Source organism: Pan troglodytes, chromosome 13 (genome assembly GCF_028858775.2).
Source record: "Pan troglodytes isolate AG18354 chromosome 13, NHGRI_mPanTro3-v2.0_pri, whole genome shotgun sequence".
In the NCBI taxonomy this organism is placed as follows: domain Eukaryota; kingdom Metazoa; phylum Chordata; class Mammalia; order Primates; family Hominidae; genus Pan; species Pan troglodytes.
In genome coordinates, this window is record NC_072411.2 from 45,732,653 (window position 1) to 45,756,806 (window position 24,154).

Below are 24,154 nucleotides of genomic sequence, written 5' to 3' on the forward strand. Positions count from 1 at the left end.
ATAGAATCCCTGGGCCTTTATGTTAATTTAGTAGCATATGTGAAACTTTTGCAAACTTTCCAGTAGCTGCCCTTGCCTTCAGATTTGTGGGTAAAATGAGGAGACTGGATATGCAGTCCTTAAAGTATGGAAAGATGCAGACGGGCAAATTTCTTTGAAAATTTGTCTTGACATTTCCTTCCAGTCCTAAAGCATTTATCCAGTACTATGGATAAATGCTTCTGTTTTATTAAAAATAAATTTGTGGAGAGTCATGGCCATAAAAGGCTTCATCACAGGTTTGATCGGAATTTTCTGTGGTAAGCATAGTGACCATTCATCCAGATTCTCTATAAATAGTTCAGTTTCCACATAGTTCTTCCTTTTATCCAACCGTATGTTCCTATTTTTGTTCAGACAATATGGTCAATGAGGCTTTAAGGCAACAGGACCAATTTACCTGCAAGAATTTTTCACTCTAAGATTACAGAAATTAACACAGGAGATAGAAATCGAGGTGTTTTGTCTCTAAGCAAGCAATTTGAGATAAAGAATGCATTCTTTGGTGCCAGAGGCATGGCAAGCAGCACTCTGCAGCTTGGTGCCCTATTCATAGTGTCAAGCAGCTACAGGACCACCATTTTGCTCCTTGGAACTGCTACAGCATTTTAAGTAATGCTAGAAGGCTAAAAGTTGACTGCAGCTAGTAGAGCATTGTTCTTTTTTTAACCCATGTGATAGGTATCTTCAACAGTGTCAAACAAATTTGTAGAGCTGGTGATTAGTTGCCCAAAGAGCATAATGTATGCATTATTAATTAAAGAAGGTAAGTTTGGCTAATTGTCATTTCTATACAGTAGCAGTGCACTAAGATACATTTTAACAATCTATAAATAATTGATAATTTTTTTTCTTTCATCTTCCTTCCTAGTTTGCATAAAACTAATGACTTGGTAAATGTTACTCTCTTCAAAATATTCCACCGCTTCTATGAAAATTAAACTAACACTGTAACCTTAGCAAATAAGGAGATTTTTTTTTCCTTTTATTGCAGGTTAAAAAAAAGATAGGAATTATAACACTTAAAACAAAAATGTGATTCTGTGGAAAGCCAAATGAGAATCATAAATAATATAAAATCAGTAATGAATGTGACTTTAAGAAATAGAATTGACTTTAAAAATGTGAAAATGCAAAAACATGATTACATATATACATATATACACATATGTATGTGTGTGCATGTGTATACACACACATGCACAGATATATATATATATATGTACACGCGCACACACATTCCAGCAGCCCCAAAGTCTTGCTTGTTCAGCTTTCAAAAGCCTAAAACTACAACCAAAAGCTTTGCTCCAGGATATCTTCCAAGTCTGGTGCTGGTGTTTCAGTACTTACCAATAGCTACATGAATAATCCTTCAATCTCATTAGCAGAGGACACAAAATTTTTCTCAGATGAAGTATTTGAGTTTACTTCCTATATACTTTGCTAATTTGATCATAGCACCTAGATGGATCCTTATGAGAAGAGATTTACTGCAGTAAACCTACCCACTTCTCCTTTTTCGGAGGAGTTCTCTGTTATTCTTACGAATCCACAATCTGCCAGTCTGGTGTAATAGCACAAGAGCTTACTCTCTAATTTTCAGTGCAACTGAATACATTCCCGGAGTTATTGATGGCACTATAATTTTACGTTTATTTTGTTTGGAATACATTGTGGTTAAAAAAAGATTTTTTTAAGAAGACCCACAAACTAAAGTATTGCCTAAGTGACATATTGTTATTTAAGCCTTCGTCGAGTCTTACATATGCTTCATTATGATAAAAAAACAGGTTGTAAGGACTGATTCTGTGACCTTTTTTTCTCATTTTAACCCTACTGATATGTCACCCATGGCAACCTTAAACTGATTTTAATAGAGTCGATCCTATTATTCATTTAAATTGAGGTGCAAGAGCACTTAGACCAGGGAAATTTGCATTCAGCAAATGGGGATTTGATGAGCAAAAATGATAAGATATATGTTGTATAACATGGCCTATTTTGCTAGCAAATAAACAGCTCTTGAAATTGATAAACTTCAGAATATTTTATCCTCAAATGTTTATACATAAATGATTAAAATGCATTAGCAATTCTGCTTTTGAAAAAAAAAACATATTGGGAAAACAACACAGTTGTGTTGCTTAAATTTGTAATTAACAAATTTATTACTAATTCTGTTCAGTTCTTTAATATGCTGCATTCCTGAAGAAGAACATTAATACACAATGGCAGAAAGAAGCTAATTTTAAGACTTTGGAGAAATGAATGTCTTTTAATGCTGTGTGTTTCTCTTATCTACATGCCACATTATTGTAATAAGTACATTCAGGAATAATTTCTTTTCAAATATTTTTACAAATCTTGCTCTTATTTGCATGCAAGTAAGTTGTCAGCTTAAATCTTTGAAATGCAAAATATATCTCATTTCTATATTTCATCAAGGAGCCTTTCATGTTTAATAAATTACAACTTAGATCCTCCAAGACTTTGTTTTTCATTAACTAAAAGCAAAAGGATACATTTAAAATCTTAATCACAACCTGCAAGGGTATTTGCATGTTGCTGATATTTGTCTTGATGGGACTTTTAATATTTGCAAACTAATCAGGATAGCAAGGTTATACCAATAATTTCTGAAGACAAAAAACTTTCTGCATTATTTTATTATATTGAAGAAGAAAACTTAAAAAAAAATTCCAGTGTCTTAGCCTCAATAATCTGTACACTTTTTTGCACACATTTATCTCCTAAAGATTTTAATTGGACAAATGGCCACATCTCAGAAGCACTATTGAAAAATGTGTACAAGAATGTCACATCTGGGTTCAGTCTAGTCTTTTATTAGTGCTTGATCAGCATGTATTGGACAGAATCGTTAACACAAAACAAGCAAGGTAAATCATCCACTACACACTACCACCCTGATAACCACCTTGTGCCACTGAATATAAATGTGGATCCAGGAGAAATCAAAGGACATCCTTCACTCATTTGATTTGATTCCAGTTTAGACAGGGGGTTAAAGGTGTTTCTGCTTTTTTGGGGTTTTAGTGGTTCTTTTTAGTTTAACCAAATACCCTAGCTGATCTTGCAGAAAGTCTTCTGGACTCTGAAATAGGATGGATCATCTCATCTCAGCAAAAACAAAACAAAAATATCTTGACAGCATAATATCCTTATTGGGGGGTCCCATGGGCCACAGCAATACAATGTCACAGAAGAGGCAAACTTCTGCTGAACTTGCTGCCCGGAGACCTTCAGTTAATCTTTCTCTCTAGAATGGAAGATCAAAAAACCCCGAGCAGCTTAAAAAATATGCAGCTAATGTCATGTAGTTAAACTGATGTAGCATGCATGTTGTTTTGCAAGCTAACAGGTTAAATATGGCTTTGCTTTAAGATTCCCATCAAATTTCGTTTTTATAGAGAAATCTCTGAAAGCAGTAGGGGTTGAGGGAGGGTGAGGTAAAAAGAAATAAATCATTGTAGTCTCAGGAACAGTAATCCTTGTTGAGGATTTTGGCTGATTGATATAAATAACATCGTCCCCGCCATCTGTCCGAAGAGAGACCTTTCCAGTCAGTGTTAAGCTGCAACGGCAGAATAATTAATGAATGGTGTCCTTTGTGCTGGTAATAAAGACAAGACAAATTATGTTATAATCCAACTGCTGCTCATTTGTCACAGCCAAATAAAATGTCAAATAAAAGTGAGGGGGGTACTGTGTTTGTTTAATGGACTGCAAGCTACCTGTTTCTATTGTTGACAGACAACTAGAATGTAAGTTTTGAATGTTGCAGGAAAGCAAACCTCCACACCGAAGTCGCATTTGCTCGGGAGTGGGGGGTGGGCATGTAGGGTGACCATGGGGGAGGCCTAACACATCAACATTGAAGTAAGTTTTAATTAGAGAGCTATAATACCACCGGCTCCTCTGAGTAAGTTGGTTGTGATTACAGTGCAAAAGCACTGCCTGGAAAGTCCAAGTTCAAAACACAGTCGAGCTATTTGCAAATCTGTAAGAATTTGGTAGGGCTCTCATCTTGCATTTTCAGGATAGACACATTCATCCAGTTGCTAGGAAAGCCAAATAATGAAAACATAGCTGGGATTTAGCAAGTTCCATTGGGAATTACCTATGATAGAGGGCAGGGCTGCACTTCCTCAGAACATGCTCCTGCTGTAAAAATTCACAAACCTGGCATTCATACAGGCATCTGTCGCTTGCTCTAATGCCAGTTCATAGTATACATACAAACATCTGCTTCCGTGCACAAAGGGATACAGAGCGCTTGACAGGTCTGTGTTAGCAGGGTTCGCAATGCCAGTTCTTTATGCAAAAACCCTAATGCTTCCCGTCAAGCCATTACAAGTGATACAATCAGCCCAGGCCCCATTAAGCCATCAGTGTCCACCTGTGATAAAGATGGCCATTTGTTTTCTTAAAGCCCACTTAATGTCTGCTTAACTCAATTTGTCAGGAAATGTAGAACAATTTCCTCACAGCCTGAAATTTGGTAGTGGTTCAAAGTCAAAAGGCCAGGTCTAGTCCTATTCAAATGATATAATAAACAGTCTTCAAATCGAAATCTCCCTTGAGAAGCTGATGTTTACTTTAAAAAAAAAATTATGTTAGCTGGAAAAGAATAACATTTGTGTCCAGTATTATTATTTTTTATTTCTAAAGTCCTGGAATATGTCTACCAGTGAAAAGGTCCGTTGCTTGATTGTATGAGAAAATAATTTTATTCTCTTTACAAATTCAGCCAGAAATTGGATGTAGAAAAATGAAAGAGGGCCTGGCGCGGTAGCTCACGCCTGTAATCCCGGCATTTTGGGAGGCCGAGGCAAGCAGATCACGAGGTGAGGAGTTTGAGACCAGCCTGACCAACATGGTGAAACCCCTCTCTACTAAAAATACAAAAATTAGCTGGGTGTGGTGGCACACGTCTGTAATCCCAGCTATTCAGGAGGCTGAGGTGGAGAATCGCTTGAACCCGGGAGGTGGAGGTTGCAGGGAACCAAGATTGCACCACTGCACTCCACCCTGGGTGACAGAGCGAGACTCTGTCTCAAAAAAAAAAAAAAGCCCTTGCAAAGCACTACTCTCAATATAGCAATCACTCCCAACCCCTAAGGAATCCCACTGTAATATGCACACATTTACTTTTTAGTCTAATTCTATTTAAAATATTTCCCACCTTGCTTACATTTGTTGGAGATTAATATTCTTTTTATATCCCTTAAAAGTGAAAGTTAAATGACTGTTTTTGAACATATTTTATTGTGAAAATGGTATAAATGACATATAGAGGCTTACTTTGCCCCCATCTCAAATCACTTTTAATCACAGGGCCAATTTCCTGTGCTTAAATGTGTCTGGTCAGAAAGGAATCCGAAGACACTTCTAAGATTAACCAACAGGGGGCTCTCTTAAATATTCCAGATACACTGACGTCCTACTGTTTCAAATTAGTGGTCCATACAAATCTAACACCAATTTTGACTTAAAACTGAGCCAAAAACCTTAATTCTTGTTTGTCCAACAACTTCTGCATTCAAAATATTTAACTTTTGGTTCCTTGTGTTCCCATGGACTAGAACTGGGAGCTATCAATGTTAATTCTAAAGAATATTTTCTCAGCTCATTTTGCGCGTAAGGTACACTGAAGAATTGAGTCAACTGTCTGGACTAGTTGATCGACAGATATTAAATGGGCATCTAATACTTGTAGAACAATTGAGGCAAAATTAAAGTTTAGGGATATGAATCAGCTGGGTAACTATCTTATTTCTCTACTTTTCTCTGCAAGTAGAGAAAACTTTAACAGACCTATTTTTCTTAAAGAAAAGAGGGATTGATATGGCTTAAAGGCTCAGGTATGAGAAAAAATGTGTGTTTCAATACAAATATTTTGAAATGAACAGCTGACTATTTTCTTACTTAGAAATGTTACTGTGACTTCTCATCCATGAACTAGTGTTATGTGTATAGGTTTTATTTTCCACTCTTTGGAGGCTCAGTCCAATAAGCAATACAATTCCCTAAGAAAGGATTTGATTGAGGAAGAGCCAGAAATTAGAATATGAAACTAGAATATATTTACATACATGGCACTGCAGGGTCCATTAGTCCTCCTTCAGACTGCAAATATATAGTCTAAAGGCATTTTATATCTTCTGTACTCTCTCTGCAAGTGCCCCTACGCCCAATAACTTCACCCAGGAGAAGATAGTGGCAAACTCAGACTTTGCTTTCTTGATTCTAGAATATATTCACTAAATAAAAGGTTAACTGCAACAGAAATACCTAGAGGAAAGTCTAGCACACAATTTTCCCTGAAGTGATTTGATCTGTGCAAATAGTTTATCTTTCTTTTGGCATAGACCAAACTAAACGTTATCATTTTACCAACACAGAGAATTACTTTTATTATCAAAATAACACAAACTCATTATTGAAAATGTGGAAAATAAATTTTAAAAATGAAAAAAGAATCCATACTCCTATTATTTAAGCATAACTTATCACAGTTAATATTTTGGTATATTCCTACCAGTCTTTTTAATTAACTGCTTAGCAAAATTATATGGTATCTGAACAATTGTACAAAATTATTTTTAAATTGCTTCTTTTTACAGATTAAAAAATAATAAATATTTATTGAAGTTAACTTGAAATTTACAGAAAAGTGAAAAGAAAAATTACTCTAACAATAACCATGTTTTGGGGCTATTTCCTTTGACATGTTCATTCTGCATTTGTTTTATCCTAGCCTGCTTAATTTTAAAACATGTGTAACATAGGAAAATTCATATGTAATACCTAATTGCTTGATTTTTTAGTTTTTATCACTTTAATAGCCCTCCACTCAGTTTTTTCAATACCATTATTATAGATACAAAGCAGGTTTACCAAGTATTCCTACGAAGAGAAGTAAACATTATGCCACTCTCTGCAGCTTTGATATTTTTGAGAGGAATAAAAAACTTGTTTAGTATCTCTCCAGAGCAATGTTCCAATGTTGTTTTCTAGCAAACTCCAGAATGAACAGCACCAGTCATTGTTTTAAATAATCATCAAATGCCCCCAGAGCTTTCACCTGAACCATCAAGGGTGGACCACAAGAAAGGCATTTCCTGTCACCAAGAGCTAAGTGGAAGCCAGAGAGAAGTAATCCAAGGAGGCCTTTGGAGTTTTAGATCCAAATTAAGTAAAGAAGATGCTTAGTTTTGTTTACAGTGTCTCTATTCTTGAGTTGTAAATTTTGATTCATCACTTAGTAGAATTACATAAGGCTTCAAAGTAAACTTTTCAAGAAAGCTGTCCTATTATAAATCTTTGCATACATGAGAATGCCTTTGTTATTTTAACATGCAAAAGACAATTTTGAGTATGCACACAATTTGAGGGCCACAATTTCTTTCCTATAAATTCAAAAGATACTGCCTTGTTTTCTTTTAGGATTTAGTGAGAAAAGTGTTAGGAAAGCCTAAATGTTTATTTTTTTAGTCTTCTTTTTCTCTGAATATTTGTAGAATGATGCTCTATCCTTGCCATTTGAAAGTTTTGCCAGAATATATCAAGATAGTATACCACCTCGATAATATTTTCTTAGAACCTCACTGTCATTTTCAATACTGAGGTAGTTTTTTAACTCACAGGAGTTTTCTTAATTTTGTGCTTGACTTGCATATTTTTCAAATGTTCTGGTTTCTTCCTCAAGTATACTTATAAGCTGTAGATAATCTGTTCATTCTTTGACTTCCAGTCTTCTTTCTCATCATTTTTTATGTCTCCATATTCTGGGAAAACTTCTCTGGTTTGTCATCCGTATCACAAACCTAATTTTTCTGGAGTAACAATTTGAACTTCAGTGCAAAATTTAATTTTGTTTTGCATTTTTAGTTTTCACACTGTCCTTCCTCAAATCATCTATATAATTGTCATCTTATTCTAGTGATCTTTTCATCTTCCCTGTCCTCTCCTATGGCTTGCTGATCCTTCTCATTCCACTCCCTGTGTCAAATTTTATTACAGATACTAAGTAGCTTCTTAATTGTCTAGCAGTTACTGTAAGAGTTCTAAGCTTTTTACGAGCATTGTTCTCTGAGTTCTTTCATAGGTCAAACGTTGTTGGAAATTTTGTTATGTTTACTCATCTCAAAAGGTAGAAATGTATGCAACATTCTATGCACACTGATTTTTACCCTCTGCTTCAGCTCCAGCCTTAGCATTTTGTCTTGAAGCTATACTCAAATGGCAAATTGATAATCACAGCTCTTACATTAATTCTTATCTAGCATACTTGTTCTCTTAAGGCACTAGTATCCTGACATCGAATTTTCTCCCACCCTAATTCCTTGACTCTGTGGCACTCTAAAAGATAAAGTGCATAAAGCATTAGAATTCCAAGAATTTCTTCCTAAAGAATTTTGCCAGTCTCCACCCTTTCTTCCCTTTATGTTTTACATATGGGACTACACAATTCCTATGGGGATATGTGCCATTATCAGGACTTTCCTTCTGCCTTCTACCTACAATATCCTCAGTTATACTTCATGGAAATTGCTATCTTTAAATGATCCCAGTATGAAGAGAAGTCTTGATGTGTAGCTTAGAAAGGAAGGCGACTGGTGAGAAGGGGCAGAAGGGAAGCATTCACACTACTTCTAAACAGCATTAACTGTGTAGGAAAAAGCTGCCCAGTTTTTTGGTTGGCATAGGCCTGGAGGCTTTGATTCTAAAAATCAGACACTTGAAGAAATATAAGGATGCTTCTATCTGCTTTCAGGAAGGCAGACTCTCTGGTTCAGTACTTCAATAGCTCATGTACCACTGGCACTTTCCAATTAAGACCAACATGTCTTCGAGTAAGTTATTCTTAAATTTTTGTCACTATGTTACTCTCAGTCCCTGTTTAAATTATTATAAGAATTCTATTATATTTTCTTTGCTTTGAAGCAAATTTAGTGACAAGTTTCAAGAGGTGGTTAGGTGTTGCCAACCAGATGCCATTTAAAACCAAAAGTCATGATTTGCATCAGCTCTTTGCAGAGGGCATCACACTGAAAGTTTGCAATCAAATTCTTCCTTGGGGTGTGACCTCTGCCTATGGCTACTTCTTTACAGTTGCGTCTTTACCTGGAAATGATAACGGGCCCCAGAGGGGAATGTTTATTTTTAGTCCTGCCATTTACAAGGGCCTTTGAGCTTCTAAGAAGATGCTTAGAGTTACAAAATGTAAATCAATCATTTCATTGTAATGATAGATTTCAGAGTATTATTTTTTCCATTTGGGGAAATTTTTTTTCACTATCTAAACCACACCTTGGTTCTTTATAAAAAGAATTTTGGATTTTACATCATAGAAAAAAAAGTTTCTCTTGGCTTGACTTGCTGGTAAGGAGGTGTGCGAATGGTCTCAAGTTATACATTTGCAGAGAAAATACCATCCAGATGCTCAAGTCAGCCTTTTTTTGGCAGACAGCTAAAAACCATACCAAAACTGAGTCTCAAGTCTTTAACAAAAGAATTCCAAAAGCTCTTACCTTTGGAACGGACATTAATTAAAAGAAGCAGTCATATCCCCCGTGATCAGAGTTTAACTGCTATTAATCAGAGTTCATCACACAATTAACACTTTGAACTGATTAGCAAATGAAATTATAACAAGAAATGTTGAGGTTAGGACAGCGGACGGACGTACTCTCTTGCCCAACTCACAGTCCCTCATCTTTTAAAAGAAGGAAAAAAAAATGAAGCACTCTGGTCATAACGAATTGTGCAGATTTTGTTTTCAGTGAGGTGTTTGCCATTACATATTGCACATAATGTATGGCACTGTTAGGAGGAAAAAATTGGAGTCAAAGTGGCTGGAAAGTTAGGTCTGCTCTGTAGCACTGTGAGATTGTTGACATCTGCCGAGGTTGGAGCGCTCAGTAAGCAGGAAATGGGGTGTCACTCTGAGTGGTAGTTTACCATTATCCTGGCATCCTAATGAAGTGTCTGCAGTGCACAGAGCTTCTGGATGGCATCTTAACGCACGGCTAAGCAAAAGCACTTCTCTCCCTGTCACTGTCATCCATCTGCCTGCACCCTACTGTAGCCAATGGGATGGAACCATGCTACAATGTGCTATAAGCCATTTAGAGTTGCACATTGCATAATCAGTCCCATCAAATATGTAAAAAATGGCTATTATTGGTTATTCTCCTCAAACTGGCACCTGGAGTTTGATACATGGAAGTTCAACTTTTTCAAGTACTGTTTCTGCTATTAATTTCACTCCCCCCAACACATTATCTAAATGGGAATGAGTTGCATCCTCATTGTCTTAAGGCTTATTAATGGATTGAAAGTGTTGTATGAATATTCATTAATAATTTCACTGTACATCACACTTGGTGAATTCATCAATTTACAATATAATGGAATGGTCATTTTCTTTGTGATAACCATTTTTAAGAAAAGGACAACTCCCATTGCAGATTGGCTGTTTTCTTCTTAGTTGGCAGGGAGAGTTTGAGGTCTTTCAATAGGTTTTTTTTTAAAGACATAGTGCACTTCACCAAGTACATTTGAATTTTAAGCTATTATTGCCAATGCCAGATGATGGAATTTGGTGTTTTAATATTACCTCCGATGAAATTAAAATGCAGTGCAAAAGAGGATATCTGTTGTTAGGTGACAGAAGTAGAGCAGGGTGTGTGTGTAATCCGCCTGAAACTTCTGGATAGGTTTTGCAAGCAAGGCTGCAAAGCAGCTAGACTCTCATGGTAAGAATTGAAGTAGTAAGATGGTCACAAAGTTGAGGAGGAGCTTTCTGTAATAGGCAGGGGCAACAATAATCTGCTAAATTGGGGCAGGGGGGCAGGGAGGGTAGGGTTAGATAAATAAAAGGGCATAACATAATTTGGTTGCATCAGGAATTTTTTCACAGACATTAAAACTATGGTAAACATAACAGCGGGGAAGCTTGCACTGCCGCACAGTGGGAAGCTTAAAGCGTCTGCCTGCACTGTGCCTGGCTCAACTACAGCTAGAAGTCTCCGACTTTCATTAGCACTCAACAATTCACCCAGTTCCCCAGAAAAGGAGGAAACCCAAGGCAGCAAAGCCCCTCGCTAATTATTGTAAATGCTCCCAGGTTACAGTATTTGGGTGACAATAATGGCAAGAGGGTGTAAAACTAGAACCAAAGAGTCATTCTGAAATGAAAAAGAATGAAGGAGTTGTTTGTTGCTTGTTATTTTTGTTTGTTTTAAACCAGTGTAGCCCTTCGTTTGATGGGTGAAGCAGTATGTTGGAATATTAGGCCACCATTTTACAATGAAATTTTAGAAGACTGCACCAAATTGTGTGCAACTCCTTTTGAGCAACGGAAGTACAGGTTAATTTCACAAATGACCTCCTCCCCTTGGCCTCCAAATTTATGTGAGTATATTTCACAAGTCTCTGCAACAGAAACTGTTTCCTTTGAAGGAAATTTGTAATAATACCAAAAATTATATGGAACCAAATGTTGCAAGGTAGGCAGACTAACACACATCACTGCAAGATACTGCACCTCAGGTTAAAGTTGATATTTTTTTCCCCTTCAAGAATGGAGTCATTTGAGAAAAATATTGGACTTCTTCAAAGGAAGAGGGGTCTACTTTGGATGCCTGTAAGCATTTAAAGTGATAGTTTTTTTTAATGGAATGATAGGTGTTTATTCTTGCTAAATCCAGACTCGGGAATCTGGTTTCTTCATTCATATCCCCCCAGCTGCTGTCAGCAATGCAGCACACCAGCGTTCCTTCATGTGCGAATATTTCTCCAGCACTCATTTGCAAGAGAGTCGAAGCAATATTAAACACCACATCTAAACCTCTTTTAAACACACAAAGCAATGGGAAAACACATCAGAACTAGACCATTGAGAAAATCCTCTTTTCAAATTTACTGTTTGCTTCACATGCTAGTATAAAATATCCCACAAAGTCCCGTTTGTGATCCATTTGAAACAATCTTGATTTGCTTAAATTGTCACATTCTTCTTGCACATTTCTTTCTAAATGCAAAAATGGCAAAGAATTCTACTCCCTCTTCATTATAAAAGTACAGAATTTCTGGCTTGTTTATTCCTAATGGAACACTTGAGAAAGAAGAAAATATATAAATATCTTTTTCAGAAGATTAGTTGTCTCAATCTTTTTAAAAGAGAGGATTTGTTCATTTTTTCTTCATGGTAAACAACTTGGGCTTTGCACTGTAATTTTCCATTGTCAAATTAATGCATTTCATTTTACTGACTTGAACTCATGGTTTTAAAACATCAGACCTTTTAATATCTTTATTTCTTCCATACTATGTATTAATGTATGTCATTAGGACGTTGATAGTTAGGGATAGAATCCAAGCATCTCATAAAAGAAATTTGTTGGAGGAATCTTCTACTCCATTATAACTTACTAACAGTCTGAAAGAACTCACTAGCAAAATAAAACTGGTTTACTTCTTATAAGAACATATTTCCAAGCTAAGGATTTCAGGCTTGGAATGGGCTGTTTTGAGTATTTCAAATCAAGCATAAGAAATTTTGTCTGATCTACTGGTAAATAGTCTATTGACAAGGTCAAGAACAGAGAAAGTCTGGACACCATGTCAGAAGAGAGAATAATTATTTTTTTTAAGTAGACAGTTTTTCAACTTCAGTTTCTAAAGTACTGTGCAGGCTTTATACAGAATGTGCAGGAAAGTTTCTTAACTATAATGAAAGAATGTTCACATTTACATCTACCATATATGTGGTACTTCAAAAATTAAAGGTGTGAATTTAAAAATGGCTAATATTTTCAAGAAACTATAAAAAGAAAGGGGTGGGGGAGAAGAATACAAGCTGTGGCAAAAATCTAGGCTCAGCAGCTTTCTGGGGGAAATGGTGAAATGTGACTATGTGATTTATAATGAGAAAAGGTATCTACAACATACAATTTTCTACCTAGCTGCAAATAATAATTCATAGTGATGTCCCTTCCAGATAAAAGACCTTTGCTATGTAGGACCCATGTGGTAAAATGATCATGATAAATGTCAGACCAGTGCAGGTAACGGCTTTACAAACCATTAAGATTAGCTGGCTCTTTTTTCCGATGATAACAGTAACCATGCTGTGACTCTCTATGTGGTAATAATATCTCAGTCCTGATAAATGCCAGAGCCAGGCAGAGGTGTTTATCATTCCCAGTTCAGAAATGCTGACTAAAGTTGCCACATGTTGCCTGTTTTTCTTCTTTTACAATAGTCTCACAATTTAAAAAGCTGAATCATAAAATTATTTTATAACCTATTTTTAAAGGATTTTGATGTTTGTTTAATTAATAACTCTCTCTGCTCTCAGCGTCACTATGTGACCATGTCAGATGAACTAGCTGGACAGTTTACTATACTAACCATTATCTCCTCTTCAGAGGTCTTTTGTTCAAAATGAATGGTTAAGGATAAAGTTTAATATGCCTTCTTCAAAAACAATATTTTTAACCCAAAGACAGGAAAAGTGTTTCTTAATTCACATTTTTCTTAATTGTGATATAGATCCTAGTTGTTTTCAAGTGAGTTTTCTAATCCCTTATCAATTTAATTGGTCTACCAATGGAAAGACACACATTAAAAACCTCAAACCTTGAAAAGTATTTGTAGGATTTCCACCCTTATGAAAATGTACAAAGATAATGCTTAATGTAAATAGCTAGTTGAGTATTTGAATTACTGGCTTATGATGAAAAAGATTTCAAATGACTCAAAATAGTAAAGACTTTTTTTAATTAAAAAAAGGTTGTAAAACCAGATATAAATTAATAAATATAGTTTCAAGAAAATCTTCACAGGAAAATTGAATTAGAGAAATTCAGAGAAATAAACCAGTGAGCTTTATTTTCTCAGCACAGACTATCGCCTAAGGATGAATTAGTATCTTTGTAGGTTACAGAAATGTACTTGGCCACCATGACACCTCCAAAATTACTTTGAAGAGCAAGAAATTCTAGGAAGGACAATAGGATCATGCTTTTCCTGTGAAGATTGCTGCTGGAGTGTCAGCCACTGCCTTACGCTCCAATTCAGACAAATAGAGGCGTCACTACAAAACTGAGGAGTGCAAGTTTGGTTTAAGAGCTGGTTTCAGATTGGTTAGTCTGAGGAAATGTTATCATCCTAAAATTGATTGTACCAAAGCAATACCCCCTTTATTAAAAGTTACTTAAGCAGGACACGGTGGCTCATGTCTGTATCCCAACACTTTGGAAGGCTGAGGAGGGTGGATCGCTTGAGCCCAGGGGTTCAAGATCAGACTGGGCAACACGGTGAAACCCTACCTCTACAAAAAATACAAAAATTAGCCAGGCATGGCAGTGAGTGCCTGTAGTCCCAGCTACTTGGGAGGCTGAGGTGGGAGAATTGCTTGAACCTGGAAGGCTGCAGTGAGCTGAGATCATGCCACTGCACTCCAGCCTGGGTGACAGGGACAGACCTTGTTTACCAAAAAAAAAAAAAAGTTACTTAAAGACTAAGACTTGAATACATTTTCCAAACTCGCCCCAATGTGAGATCATAATGCATCATAACATAGATAGTCACATGAGAAAGAAAAGATATTATTACTTTCCTGAATGTATTTGTGAATGTATCAAGAAGTTAAGCATAATAATTTTGAAGACTTCCAGAAATTGATTAAATAGAATTTTACACTCATTGATTTGTATCAATTGCATTTCTGAGTTATTTTGGAATGAGTAACAATCTCAGAAGCTTTCTGAGTTTCACAATTATCTTAGATGATCCCCTTCAGTTAGAAGAAAGACATAAACTTCACTGACACCTACATAATGACATGCCTTATATTTAAACATCTATTATGACACCTTTTGTAATTTATCTGCCCCTCCAGATTGTAAAATGAAAAGATAGCAACCAACTTTGTATCTGCCACAGGTTGCACACAGGCCTGAATAAATAGGGTTTTCTTATTTATATATAAGATATATATATAATATATATATAATTTCTTAAGAAATTATACCTTTATTTTTAATAATTTATGGCTAGAGAGCAGGGATAGAGGTAGAAGGAAACAGAGATTACCCTTTAGAAGATCATTCTTAACACCCCTCCTAACAGCATGCTGTACATGGTCTAATTCCTTCGGGACCAGGACCAGAAATGGTTCTGGAAACAGTGCTAAAGGGGCCAGTGAGTTGAAGCTTCCCTCATTTAACAAATCCATAAACTTATGCCAATTAATTGGCCAGAGTAATTTTTGATACTAACAATTATTGACTATAAAGAGTTGTTCCCATTTTTTAAATTCTTCCTAAGAGGGCTTGTTTATTCAAAAAACAGCCAAAACATGAATATCTCCTGGAAGGAGAAACTGTGAATACAAGGAAATCTGGTGTAGAAAAGAGGTGATCAGTTCCAACTCTCAGGTGATCCTCCCTAGAGAAAGAAATGTCTTATTTGAGTCAGATAGATTCAGTTCCTGCTTGGTCTTTCCTGCAAGTAATGTACCTCTCTTCTCAGGTTGAACTGTTTTGACACAGTTTGTCAACATCAAAAGCCAAACTTACAATGTATTTGACATTGCCTTCCTTTTAATTAAATATAAATATGGCTTTTCTGGGGTTTGGGGAGAAGGGCACAGAACCTTGAAAAATTGCAAATTGCCAACTACGGGCTACACTCAAGGTGGTGGTTTTTCCTTGTTTATGATGCAATGACACTTCTATTTATGATATACTGTAACTACTTAGGAATTTTAACCAAATTCTCTGATAACTGACAGCATTCCATATATTTACAAAGCTACAACATACTTTACCCTGTTCCTACTTTTAGGAAAGCATACTAAATAGTAAAAGTATGACTTCATTTGATTTCAGAAACAACCTTGAACCAGGAGCAGTTATGTATCAGGGATGATAGAGAAGACAATGAGAAAGAAATATGTTTTAAGGGAAGAGGACTTACAGGGGACTTACTTAAGTGATCACTTACTATGTGTACATTTATGTGCACTGAAATATTTAATTCTACAAAAATCCAATAAGATGTATAATTTTTCTGTATTTTCAAGTAAAGAACTAGAAGCATCAATAGTTCAAGCAACTTGCCCAAAATCATACAGCATAGCAAAAATTCTAACCCAGTCTTTTCCAGATTCCTGAGAAGTGGTATGTCACTGGATATACCGATTTTCTTATTTATAATGTGAGTTTGAAGCATGTGTATATTTGTATCTATTTGTGAGATTTGAATTTGCCCCCAGAGCATCTCCTCTTAAAGCAACTATGAGTTACTCAAAGATATTTATCAAGCAATTGTTGTCATCCCTGAGATGACTCCTCAATGGGCAACTCAAGTTTTGGCATTAAAAAGTGTATCCTCAGAGGTTTGTATCCAGTTGTAAGGCATGCTGAAACAAATAAAATGATCTCTGGAGATACTCCTTCCTCCTGTAAGCAAGCACAGTCTCTAACTAAATTCGGAAATGGCCACAGTACAAAAACTATAAATTGAATAGAAACTAGAGAACTGCTATTCTTCCAAATATAGCTCTGACATATAGGGACTACCATGTTTTTCATACAGGGAGCATTAGACATTTCAGAATAACTTTCAGAAGCAGAACAGCTGTGGTACTACTGACCTCTTTAAAACAAAGGAATACAGTTGTCCTTTAAGAACTGTAGACAAATGAGATGAATATTACTCCCTATACATTGATTACTGGGATAAACTGGTCTTTTCTTCCTCTGAGTGGACCTATATAACAAAGCAGAATTTATTTTTAAATGTGATTTGACATGAAGCTGTAAGAACAATAAAGGCATGGATGATAAGGACAGAAAAGTGTCCAGGGACATTGGATCCAAGGTTCTTCACTGTACAGAACTTTTTCCATCATCATATACAGCTTTATCTTATCTCTTTTCTAAAAGGCATTGGGTTGTAAACGTGCTTTAGTAACAACATTTCATGCAGATGAATGCAAGTGTAACTATCATAAACCATATTTTGAAAAATGTGCCCTCAAAACTATAAAGCCGCATTCTTATCATAACATTAAAGGCTATTTCACATCACGTAGGTGTTACTTCTCTGAACAGCGTGGAATCATTTTTGAAACTTGTTTACAACAATGAGTTTGATGTAGTTTGAGAAGATGGGGGCAGGTTGGTGAGGAATGGGTATTAGTAAGAAACAGTTGAGAATCACTTTTGGATGGAAAAAAACGAAGCACTATAAAAAGTTGTGTGTGCAATTGTGGGTTCACAGCTTAGAGATCGAAGAGGCTATTTGGATATGGGTGGAGAACAAAAACGGAGGTATTTCATGGAATAGAGGCAAAAATAAATCATAATAGAATAAGGGCAGAAGTAAATGCAAATGAAAGAGGGAAAGGATTATGGAGTTCATTACTTCTGGAAAGATTTTGTATAAGTCTCTTCACATACAGTTTGCCTAAGAGATTCTCTAATTCTCCGAGTACAAAAAGTTCCTTCCTCCTCCCACCAGTCATAATGTAAAAAGTTAGTGATATCTCAAAGTCTTCTCAGAACCTTCAGCGCTTCATAATGAGAAAAACATATGCTGAAGGAGAAATATTAATAGAAAATGCTGTCTTTCAGATGCTCACTGAATCAATTGAAGACAGTTGACACATCTTTAGTAAGCTGTGTATGAATCTTAGCTCATTAACCACTCCTGTATTATGTATGCTGATTCCAATTCCTAATATGACACATCAATAAACCAGATCTGAAAAGGTGTCATTTCGATTTTAATGTATCCAATTGTATTTTTAGATGTTTCTCCACTTGAAGTGTTTGTGTTATTTCCTGATTTTACAAGCTATGGAAGAGTGGGTGTGGTATTGATTTGAATGAAAAAAAACACTGCTTTACTATAACCTTTTCAGAAGATTTTGTTCTGATTATGTTGTAAGAAAAATAAATTGTTCCTCCTTAATATTTCAGCTCTCTCTAAGCCATGGTACACTTCCCCATTTAGCACTTAAGTATAACTTGGCCACAAATATGCATGCACCAATATCCAATTGTCTGATTCCCCAAGAATGTGTGAAAGTGGAAAAAAAGAGAAAAATATTTCTATAAAATATTCTTCATGTAGAATGTTTCTTATAGGCAAACTTGGAAACCGACATGTACTTTTCATAAGGATACTTATACATAACTGACCTGCTCACCAATCAGACCATCAATTTCTCAGCCTATCACAAAGTATTTAGGTTGTTGTGTAATGTTGGGCTACTATAGCAATTGTACTTTCACCAACTGGCACCAACTCAGTTCATGAATTAGCAACTACATTTTGAATGTCCCTGCAACCAAATAGTATGCTAACTGCTGGGATTAAAAGGTGAACAAGACCCAGTGGCTTGGGCCTCAAAAGAGGTGAGAGGGGTGCAGGGGAAGGTGAACATTTATATAGTACTTTGTTTTACTTGTAATTGTGCTTGGTACATTACATACTATCTTGTTTATTCAACAAAACTACACTTTTAGATCTTATTCAAAGAGAGTAAGAAACTTCTCCAAGACCACACGGCTAATAAAAAGCTGTTACAGAATTCAAACCAAGGTCCACATATTCCAGTTCATGGTCACAACTTTCATTAGTTCACTCACTAATTCCTTTTTCATTCATTTAACCCACCACATGCTAGCATAAAAATTGCCTAGCTTTAAAGGAAAATTCCCTATTTAATAGGGGAATTTAACAAGCATTCAAGCAGTACAAATACCATGTGAAGTGTTGTGTAAGTAGAATATTCTAAATGCAACAGAACACAGGAGAGGGAGAGCTGACTCTAAGAAAGCTCACAATTATTTTACCTGTTAGCTTAATGGACTTGACTATGTCTTAATTCCTGCCCAAAAACCATGAAAGTGTCCTTGCAAATCAGTTCTTTCTAATTAAGCAACGGCCAATCTTTTCTAACCCCACCCTGACTGGATCATGTTCCCTATGAGTAAAGTTTGCTGCTTGGAACCAACAAGACTACTCCCCACTTCTTGCCTGTCAAGCTTAATTTATAGCTGCTACTTCTGTAGCCCTCAATGTCAACTGGTCCCTTTTTTGGAGACTCTGGCATTAACCTGATTATTACTTTAGTCAGAGACTTCAGTGAAATTAGAAAGGTCTCTTCTCCTCCTCTCTCCTCTCCTCTTATCCCCTTCCCAGTTTCATACTGATTGCTTGCACCTAGTAGTTCACCAGATCCTCAGGTAAACTGTACTGGAATCATGCCAAACTGTACAGAATGTATCCACCTCTTGAATGAAAATATATATATATATATATTTGAGTGTGTGTGTGTATACACACGCATATATACACACACAATTATGGTTGTGTGGTATTAGCTTCAAATGGTTAGATAGAAAGCATTCGAGCATCCCCAATAGCTCTGACCTGGGCATACTATGCCAATTTCACTCTCATCTTTATTAACTTGTACTTTTTTTCTGGTTTATGACATTTCATAGGCCCCAGTTGGTCTTGTGAAGCATCACATTTTCTTACCATCATTAAGCTCCAAGAGGGCTTTTTACTATTTGGCAGAAAAGATGAGGTCTGGTATAGGCTATGATGTTGCAACTTTCTTTTTTTTCTCTTTCTCGCTCCCCTTTGTTTCTTTTTTTTGCAGTTGTCCAAGCCATATTATGTTGGAACTCTTCTAAGAATAACTGCAATTTTGAAAGCTTTGACTGTGGGAGGCATTATTTATAGGCCTTTGTGGTTTTAGAAGGAAAAAGAAAAGCTTCCAAGCAGAGTTCTACTAGGAAGACGGCCCCCATCCCACTTTAGCCAAATACCATCTTCTGCAGGATATTTTCCTGTAATTCCTTATAAAAAAATTCTTTTGCAACAACATATTAAAGAAACTGCCAGTTTCTAAACTAACTCTTTCTTATCCTACTGTCATAAAGTTTATATACCTATTGAATTGGACTTTTGTAAGTACATCTTATTATTAAGAACTGTATTTGGCCTTAGTATCAGAGATCCATCCTCAAAGGCTTCAGTACACAGGGCTTATTTTCTTATGTCAAAGAAACCCAGTGGGCCAGGCGTGGTGGCTTATACCTGTAATCCCAGCACTTAAGGAGGCCAAGGCAGAATGATTGCTTGAGCCCTGGAGTTCAAGACCTGCTTGGGCATCATAAGGAGACCCTTTCTCTACAAAAAATAAAATGAGCTGGGCATGGTGGCATGCACCCGTGGTCCTAGCTACTCAGGAGGCTGAGGCAGGAGGATAGCTTGAGCCCAGGAGTTGAGACTGCAGTAAGCCATGTTCACACCACTGCACGCCAGGCTGCACAGTAGAGCAAGATCCTGTCTCAAAAAATACAAAAGAAACCCAGAGGCAGACAGTGCAGGACTGGTATGACTGCTCCACAGATTCGAGAAAGCTCTTTCTACCTGCGTATTTCACTCCACAGAGCTTCAGTTCTCCAGATTAGTACAGCCACTCCATCTACATTCAAAGAAACAGAAAGGAGGAAAGGTACAAAGGCTAAAAGCTAAATCAGCTCATACATGCTCTCCCAGAAGGCCTCACCAACACTGTCACTTCAGTCTCATTGGCCAGACTTGGTCCCATGGCCACTCCAGCTCCAAGGCAGCTGGGTCTATTACCATCCTCTTAACAGTGGGATTGTCTTGCTAAGGAAGAAGAGAATGGTTATTGGGTGGATGTTTGCCTTACATATTAGTCTTTTTTATATCTTATTTTCCAGCTGTGGCCTGTTTAGAATCATCAAGAGCCCTGTGCTAGAAGTTAAAGTATAGAAAGGAAAGTGCATGAGGCGTTTAAGTTCAATAAATAATTATACCTCTAGATGGTAAGGCCCTGGTTAAAACTATGGAAAGATGAATTCCCTAGTGTACTAAGTAAATCAATTTTTACTTTTCCATCTATAAACAAAACAAAATGAGAGAAATCAACGTGGTATGCAGTTTTGAACAACTTCCTATTTTATAAAATGTGTATGACCAGGAAATATGCTATTTCAATTTTTTTTCTGTTTTACACTCTTTTATTTTAAAGCAAAAACAAAATGTGTAAGGGAAAAAGGATAACATGGAAATAATTTTTAAAACAATTTTTCCTTCTACAAAATCAAGCAGCAATAGAATATTTGTAATCAAATCACACTATATGTCCTTGTTTAGTTTCCCATTGCTGCTTAACACTCACACAAACTTAAAACACAAACTTATTCTCTTACAGTCCTGGAGGGTGCAAGTCTGAAATCAGTTTCAGACTGAAACTGAAGAGGTTGGTAGGCCTGTGGTATCCCTAGAGTCTCTGTCTCCTTGCCTTTCCCAGCTTTTGGAGACTGTGGCAATTCCTCAGAAAGCAGCCCCTCATCGCATACCCTCTCTTTTCTGCTCCCGTTGTCACATGAGAAGTCATATCACCTTTTCTGACTCTCATTCTCCTGTTTCTCCCTAATAAGGATCTTTGTGATTCCACTGGGCCCATTGAGATAATCCAGAAAAATCTCCCCATCTCAAAATCTCTAACTGATCATATCTGCAAAGTCCCTTTTGCCATGTGAGGTAACATAGTCACACATTCCAGGGATTCAGACACGGACATCTTTGGAAGGCCCTTGTTCACCCTACCACACCTTGTAAAACAGGACATTTAAGAAAACCAAATGTTAAGATCAGGAAGATAATGTCAAAGTCACATTGTTGTTGCTTTCATGTTAAGATTATCTCACAGTACAGCCATTCCATCTACATTCAAAGAAGCAGAAAGGAGAAAAGGTCCAAAGGCTAAAAGCTAATCAGTTCATACACAGCCTCCCAGAAGGCCTGCCACTGTCAAATTCAGAGTCAAAATAAAAAGAAACTCCTTAATAACCAGGTTGAGTCCACCTATTCCCTTTGACTACTGACTAGGACTCTTAGTTGCTAGTCTCAGTCCAAAATTTCGTCAAGAAAATTTTCTCATGTACCTGTACCTATGAAATCTTGTTTTTTCCCTAACCTTCCTTTTTAATTTTTTTTTTTTTTCAGAAAAGCAAGACAACACCACAAGAATTGAAGCTGTAAAATCTCTTGTACAAAAACTCCCTCCGCCAAATCGTGACACCATGAAAGTCCTCTTTGGACATCTAACTAAGTAAGTTGTAAGGATTTCTGGATGTGTCATTTTATAGTCATTTCCTAAATGGGCAATATTGAATTTCACATCTCTAAGGCAAGAGTTTCCAAATGCGTACATCTCGTATTTTCCCTTGTAGCTGAACTAGGTCTTTCTGCAGAAGTTGGAGAATGTGTTAGGGATAGGAAGGACAATCTACAAAAGAAACTTCTGAAATAACTTATTTTTCAAGGCCTTTTCAACTAGTATATGTTTGCTGATTGCTTGTCAGAACCATCGCCTGGACCCTGGGATGGGTCATCTTGACTTTGTTATCTAACATAATAGAAAGAACATGAAATGATTCAGACATGGATTCAAAACTCAGCCCCACCATGTACCACGTGCTGGGGCCACAAATAAGTTATTTAAACCCTCTGCAACCAATTTCCTCATCTGTAAAATGTTGGCTCAGATTGATAAGGTGCTATCCATGTAAATAGCTAAGAGAGGAGTCTTCCAGGAAAAAAAAAAAAAAAAAAGGCAAATGTAAAGCCCCAGAAGCCCGTAAGAGCTGGAAGTATTTGAAAAGCAGAAATTAAACCCGAACTGCTAGGCCCTAATGTGGAGGCAAGATGGGATCAGGAGCTGAAGTCCCAAGTATCACACTAGCATCAGATCACATAGGTTCTTGTGGTCCACAGTGAGAGATTTGGATTCCATTCTAAATTCAAGGAAGAACCACTGAAGAATGCTACAATTGAGGGAGTGTAAAAGATTGATCTGGCTGCTAAGTGGAGAATGCATTGCAAAGGTGAAGAAGGGAAGACCTAATGGCAGACAACCACAGTAGTCCAGGCAGGAGATATTGGTGGCTTGAGTGGAGCCCTCAGAGAGAAATGGGTAGAGATATTGTGGAGATGGATCAGGCTGGACTTGCTGCTGGTTGGGATACCATTGGGAAAGGAAAGGAGAAATCAAGTGTGCAACTTTTGGGTTTCAACTTGGGCAAGTGAAGAAGCGATAGTATCGCAGAGATGGGTAAAACTGCAGAGAGGAACAAGTTGAGTAGGAAAAGCAGGTTTGAGAGCTCTATTTTGGACATGTTAAGTCTGAAATGACTGTTACTCATTTGCCTTCTGTTAACACCTTCTTCAGATAAGGCAGAGTGCAACGCAGGTTATGAGGTTTTAGCTTTCATGATATATGCATAGTAAAATTGAAGCCTGACAGAGGTTCAAATAGATTGAGCAGTTTTGCTTTTGTGAGATTAAATCTCCTTAAACACCTCAATCACTCATAATTTGGGATGAGTCATTCCTACAGATTATTCAACTAATCCATTACATGATTTTTCATTGTGAATGTAATACATGCAATTGCACCCCCCAAAATTAAGCAACAGTGATGCATTTACATTTAAAAACTGAAATCTGCCTACCACTCTTAGCCTGCTGAACAGAAGTAACTAACATTTTTGTATGTATCCTTCCTGACCTGTTCCTAAACACATGCAAACATATGTGTGTATGGTTGCTTCTAATGTTAAAGTACATCATATTGCACATATTATTATACAACTATTTTGTAACTCACATACAGACTTCTATTTCATTAAACAGACTTATCTTATTCTTTCTAATGATGTCAATAGTATTTCATGGTATACACAGTCCATAACTTGCTAAACCAGTTCATTGCGTTAGGGAACATGTTTTAATCTGACTCATGATTTTCTGTCTTATTTTACTCTCAAAAGGGGAACTTTATCTTAAAGTTCAGAAAATCTCTTACTATTAGAGTGTTCCTTCTTGTCACTCCCACATACTGGCTACGGTGAGAAATCCAATGCGGTTTAGTGAAAGGATCTTGGGCTTTAAAGAAATAGAAAGAGAGACCTAGAGTCAAATCCTTGCTCTATGCTTTACTCCCATTATGATCTCAGGCAAG

The 24,154-nt window shown here is 36.6% G+C and overlaps 1 protein-coding gene and 1 long non-coding RNA gene across 10 annotated transcripts in view; one reads left to right on the plus strand and one right to left on the minus strand.

Annotated features, from left to right (window-relative positions):
• The window catches only part of ARHGAP15 (Rho GTPase activating protein 15), a 638,999-nt gene that overhangs the window by 551,886 nt on the left and 62,959 nt on the right, over positions 1-24,154 (plus strand). For all 6 annotated transcript variants that reach the window (XM_001157299.6, XM_063790436.1, XM_016949756.3 and 3 more), the window contains one exon: positions 22,138-22,243. In XM_001157299.6, coding sequence (XP_001157299.1) covers positions 22,138-22,243 — 106 coding nt within the window. The remainder of the gene's footprint in view (positions 1-22,137; positions 22,244-24,154) is intronic.
• Positions 1-24,154, minus strand: part of LOC104005193 (uncharacterized) — a 269,037-nt gene that overhangs the window by 52,178 nt on the left and 192,705 nt on the right. Inside the window, exon 2 of one of the 4 annotated variants that reach the window (XR_008546786.1) lies at positions 23,999-24,078. The exons of the other annotated variants lie outside the window; for them this stretch is intronic. This is a non-coding gene — a long non-coding RNA (uncharacterized LOC104005193). The remainder of the gene's footprint in view (positions 1-23,998; positions 24,079-24,154) is intronic. 4 annotated transcript variants of the gene reach the window in all.